General features: G+C 28.4%; 1 protein-coding gene across 1 annotated transcript in view; it reads right to left on the bottom strand.

The window, feature by feature from the left end:
- The window catches only part of LOC143224668 (RNA polymerase II-associated factor 1 homolog), a 39832-nt gene extending 34182 nt beyond the window's left edge, over positions 1-5650 (bottom strand). Inside the window, exons 1-3 of the mRNA XM_076452826.1 lie at positions 5532-5650; positions 2510-2576; positions 2094-2195 (exon numbers count right to left, since the gene is read on the bottom strand). Coding sequence (XP_076308941.1) covers positions 2094-2195; positions 2510-2576; positions 5532-5586 — 224 coding nt within the window. The 5' untranslated portion in view covers positions 5587-5650. The remainder of the gene's footprint in view (positions 1-2093; positions 2196-2509; positions 2577-5531) is intronic.
- Between the last annotated feature and the right edge of the window lie 350 nt (positions 5651-6000).

Below are 6000 nucleotides of genomic sequence, written 5' to 3' on the forward strand. Positions count from 1 at the left end.
AATTGAACACATGTCAAAAGGAATGTACAGGACATACAAATTTTCTTGGTTGAAATTTACAAGTTTGATCATTAACCAATTCAATACATAATCCTTAACATGTGGGTGCACATATTTTCAGCTTGCAGCTCTTTTTAGACATATATGCTTGAACAATACATGTATATGCTAACTGTTATGACCTAAATGTTAGCCCTATTCAACATTTTAAGCTGCTATACTTTCATTACATTTTTTTTAAAGTTTATGAATGATTAATCAGATGATAAATGTTAAAACTGCTATAAGATAAAATTTGGCAGAATTTTAGTAATGTAATGCAATCATGTTACCATATCCAATAATATAAAATTGGCCCATTCTTGGTTGTGTTTTAGTGGACTAATATTTTGTATTATACAGTAACATTTAAACTATAAAACACACACACACACATTATTACTATTTAGAGACAAGTTTTGAAACTTTTCTTAAAATATAGAACAATAACTAAAGAAGTAAAGCAAACAATTATCTCTTCCAGTTATGACCTTTGAACTTGGTCGCTGCTGGTCATAGATTGCTAAGTTTTTTTAAAATTTCTAATGTGGATGATACCAAACAAAATTTTTGTAAGGTTTTATATAAACAGTTGAATAACCAACAAATCATAAATAACTATACTGATGCAATGCCAGTCAACAGTCAAAAGAGAAGACCCAGGTAAGTAATATATTTCTTATTTTCCATGAGTATTCTTTAACTATTATTATAAAAGTAACTAAAATGTATAAAAATTAGAAACTTATTAGATCAGGCAAGATTAGGTAAGATAATGAAGCAAAAACATAAAAATTCTACACAGGGTATGCTAGCAGGCAGCTCATGCATTAAATAATTTGATACCAGTATAATGGGAGCTGTTTGTTAATGGAATAATTTAAAACTTATTTGACAGAATTATCAGTAAGACATGATTCAAATATCAATAAAACAGTAAAACATATAAATTGGTGTATGCAGTTATTAATTTTAAGATATTTAGGATAAACAAATACAGTTTCCTGTTACAACCTGCAGTCACTCAAGAAAGAAAAAAAGTAATTTAGATTTATTTCCTGATTTTTTATTGTGGTTATGAGGTTGGTCAAATTGATCAACTCAGTTTAAACTAGGGTAGAGAAATTAACAGCTAAAATATAATGATTTCCTTTAAAAAAAAAATCATACCTATTTATGAGATTTCACAAATTATGCAAACCAAATATGACAATTCTAAGATGCATAAAAGTATTTTTAACACTCACATAAAACTCACTTTGAACTCAGAGCAGTCAACACTGACTACACATGTTCCTGGAGAAATTTATTTTAAAAGTACTTAATTAAAAACTCCAACTTTTATCTCCAAAAGACTCGTAAAATGTACTAATAGTACATGAAATTTAATGAATATATGCTTACATTATCAAAAGTTATTGCATCACTAATCTCTTGGTTACTTTGATGCTCAGAAGTTAGGTGCAGTACACCTAGCCCATATAAAAAGCTAAGTAGTTAAAAACAGATTGAGGACTAGCTTAGAAAGTAGTAATGTAAAACATTTAGTACAGCTGTCTAAAGAAGGAAAATATCTGTTACCTTACACGTTTGTTTAATGAATCCAGTGAAAAAAGATCAGAGAAAAAATGGAACACTGTGTTAGTGTTACAACAGCTCAAAGTTTTATAAAAACATAATGAAACATAATACATATACCTAACTGGTATGTAAATAAGCTTTAGCTTTTTTAAATAACAACTGACTGTTGTAGAAGAAACTTAAGTTAGAAAATTGTAATTATACATGCATTCTGATGTACAGAATAATGATCTTGAAGTAACAGAACTTGCTTTTGTATTTAATAATAATACCAGAAGCTAATACTTTTAAAATGCCAAAAAAAAGTAAAGACATTAATTTCATTACACATGGAAAAGCAACAGTCAAAGTTACAAATAATATAAATGTACATAAACAGAATACCAAAAGCATTATATTACACCCTAATTTTTCTTATGCACAAGTAAATATACTCCATTTTCAAGACTCTAAGACAGTGTGTATACACTTACTTTGTTTCAGTTTTGTCATTAGAAACTCCATATCTGTTGAACTCTGTAGAAATGTACTCAGTTTTCTTCAGCCAAGGTACAGCTTTGTTGTGATGTCGTGATCTAGGCACACAATAAATTATCTTAATACCTTTGACTAAATTCTTTCAGAAAATGAACAGTAAGGTTATACTTCAATAATCATTCAGTTTTATCTTTTACTTAACTTCAGAAAACAAAATTTCAACTTTTGTCAAGTATTACTAAAACAACAAAAATTCATATATTACTTGTATTAATGAAGAAAATCAGAAAATATGCAACTGATGGTATCACATGCAAATATGTTGTTATCACATTACTTTTTTTTACATGATATACCAATGAACCTATATAACAAAGATACTTAAACCAGTTTGTCGATGAACAAAACAAACCTTTTGGAATCTTGTGGTCCAAGGTTGTCTTCTTCAAGAAGCTTTTCATCTTCAAGGTCTAATGATGCTGAAAAAAATAATAAAGTTATGGTTATCACTACTGAAAATAAAAATCATGATGGCTTTTCACCAATATTTTCTAGACACATTTTATACGAATTCAAAATTGAGATATTAATAAGGTGAAAAAAGAGCTTCTTGTACCATTTCACACATTTACAAAGGCAACCATTTTATTCAATTTGCATGTCACTTTTTTCAACTAGCCTCATTTTGATAGCATAATCTGAAACCACACCAGGTTTAGTTACTGGTTGTTTAGTTTTGTAATCATCCTTTCCACTGTATTTCATTTCACCTTCATGTATTGTAGTAAGCAAAGTAACACGACATTTGTCTTTCCATTGAATTGCTAAAATATTTCCTTTCTTCTTAATATCTCCCTTTTTCAGAGGCATGTCTTACTTTCAAAGAGAATGTTGCATAATTCCAGACTTGTGTAATAATTATCAATAAATATGACCTTTCCATAATATAATCAATCATTTGCATTTGGTTTTTTGTTATTTCAAAGTGCAAATATCTAAGAATCTTCATGAATCAATCTCAAGTAATGTATTTTGGAAAAACCGGAATTCCTACAAGAGGTCATTCTTCCAATAATCAACCAACACATGCTTTTTTAAATGGGAAATAAGCATCGACAAAGCAAAAAAAAGTGTAAATTTCCTCAATACTTTGTATCTTCCCATTTCTTACTTCATGAAGTAGAGGGAGTGTTACTTTAATTTTCTTCAGAATTCAAGGATCTCTAAAACTCATAATATGTGTTTCTCACAAAATATGACTCATTATACTTTGATCAAATATAGCAGTAAAAAAAATTCATATTCTTTAGATTCATCCATGAGACTAAATTTATCTGCGAGTCCAGCATTTATACCATCAAAAGAATGAATAAATGGATCCAAATCATGACAATTTACCCATTGGGAACCAATGGATTTTGATTCACTATTTAAATTGCATTTAAAGCTTTAAATTATTATATTTGATGATGATGAAAATTTTTCTTCTTCATTTGAATAGTTACACTATGAAACACAAATTTTGTTCCTGGATAGTATGTATTATTTCTTAATTGCTTATGTTGTAAATTTTTCTTCTTCATTTGAATAGTTACACTATGAAACACAAATTTTGTTCCTGGATAGTATGCATTATTTCTTAATTGCTTATGTTGTAAAAGTATAGAAAATGGCCATTATTCTCTTCAAACTTTTTCTTCTGTGACCTAGATAATGAAATTTAGAAATTAACCTATTTTCTATGTAAAAATGGGCAAACTTGCACATTTTAATTTACATAAGGTCTGAATAAAACAACATATGAATCAAGATTTCCATGTATTTATACTAAAGTTATATAAAAATGTTTAGAAGTGAGTAATTTTTCGAGATTTGCAACTATAATGTAAATCCCTTTCACATATCAGTCTCCAAATATAGTCTCCCATCATGTTTTCGTTATATGCTTCCAGGTTACAAAAGCAAAGTTTGAAGAGAAGAATAGGTCTTTTCCATTTACTTTAGGCATAAGCAATTGGGAAATAACACTTTGTGTCCAGGAACAAGAAAAATTAAAAATTTTGTTACACAGTGTTATCACATGCTAATACTTCAATTTCATCTTTTGATGAAAAAAATGTTTTTTCTTCATTCCCTTAGCTGGCATACCCTTCCTTTCCTGCTCCATGACTTACACTGAAAAAAATGAATAAATGCAATGCTTTGAGTGGGTATAATGGGGGTTGCCAACTAATGTTTTTAACCTGTATCATCAATTAACAATAGCTGTACTGAACGTAAAGCATGGAATCATCAACTGATGGTGGCCATCTTTTTCTAGGAAAACATCAATTGGTGATGGCTGCTGTTTAAGGGTTAATAAGCAAAAACTTGCCAAATTTGTGGTATTCAAGTCATCAACAAGATATCTATCTTAATCTATTTGATTTAGATTTAGGTAAAAAACTGCAAATATAATACAAAAAAATATAAAATTATTTTGTCAAAACATTAACTACTATAAATATCAATGAGTTATTCTTTAAAATAAATCAACATTTAAAAAAGATAAATTTTAAAATTAAATGGAACAGATGCAAGTACCTATAAATGATATGATCTACAAACATACTGTACATACATATTAATATGATAATACTTGTGCTCAATTCAGGGTTTGCTTAAGAGAAAGTTTCAGATGACTTCAAATGTTATTGATAATGTAAAACAGAGTGAAGTGGTTGAACAAACATTAACTTGTAACAACCACAAGAAAGTCAAATTTGGTGTCTTAATGCATGTATTTTTTAGCTTATTGGATGGCTACATAACTACAACTACTGGGGCAAAGAAAGTTAACTAATGATGTTTTTCATTTGTTTATCTGTATAGTATGCAAGTCAGCTCTTTTAATCCAAATATGAAATACACTTCTGGTCACATTAAAAAATATTAATATATTTTGCTAATAGTTTTTCATAACAAAAAGACATATCATTAAGTTTCTTTCAGAAACTTCTCATACATATTACTGGCCATAGATGCTCTATTTATTATACACCTTAAAAAGTAATTATTTTAAGAAAAGAGCCACCAGAAACACACTTTTGTTCCCTAAATCAGATTATGAAATGTAAGAATTTGCTAGTGATTTTATATTTTACTTTTCTGTTGAATGTATTAACCTATTTAATAATCTATATACAGCAAAAATGCATGAAAAATTAAAAACACCCAAATGAAAGTATTATTCAATTTGGGCATTCTGTCAGCTATAAAGTAACAACAGTAGTATAAGGTTTATTACTGAATGGAAGAAAGTCTTAAAAAGGTCAATTCACAGAATTATGAATAAACTGAGACCATAATTAGAAATCATTTTATGGAGGCTCAGAAATTTCGTTTTAATGGCTTAAAAATAATGCAAAATCTTGTTACTGAGGTTTAATACATACCATTCAAATCCACAGCATATGTATTTGGGTTTATTAGGTCAATAACAACACCCATATCATGTTCTGTCAAAAGGTCATGCTTGTAGTTTCTTTCTAAAGATGTCGGTTTGTATTCCACAAACCTACAAATACAATTTATAATAAGAAATAAAGACAATGTGACAATTAACTTTACAAGAATTTAACTCTTTAAACCCACAATTTTTTATGCATTTTGCCAAAATTATTTTCATAATGTTCTTATAATTATCACCCTCCCTAAGAAATTCAACTTTCTTAATTTTATGGATAACATGTCTTGGATTAGTTTTCAGAGAAAAAAATGTGTCATCAGATGCCATCACTATTGATGGGTAAATTGGGATTTTTGGCCAAACAATGGCAGCATCTGCTCAGGTTTAAAGAGTTAAAAGAAATATTTATGCCCAAATGTGTGTGTGTGTGTATATATTTAACTGTATATTACAAA

Source organism: Tachypleus tridentatus, chromosome 9 (genome assembly GCF_004210375.1).
Source record: "Tachypleus tridentatus isolate NWPU-2018 chromosome 9, ASM421037v1, whole genome shotgun sequence".
Classification (NCBI taxonomy): domain Eukaryota; kingdom Metazoa; phylum Arthropoda; class Merostomata; order Xiphosura; family Limulidae; genus Tachypleus; species Tachypleus tridentatus.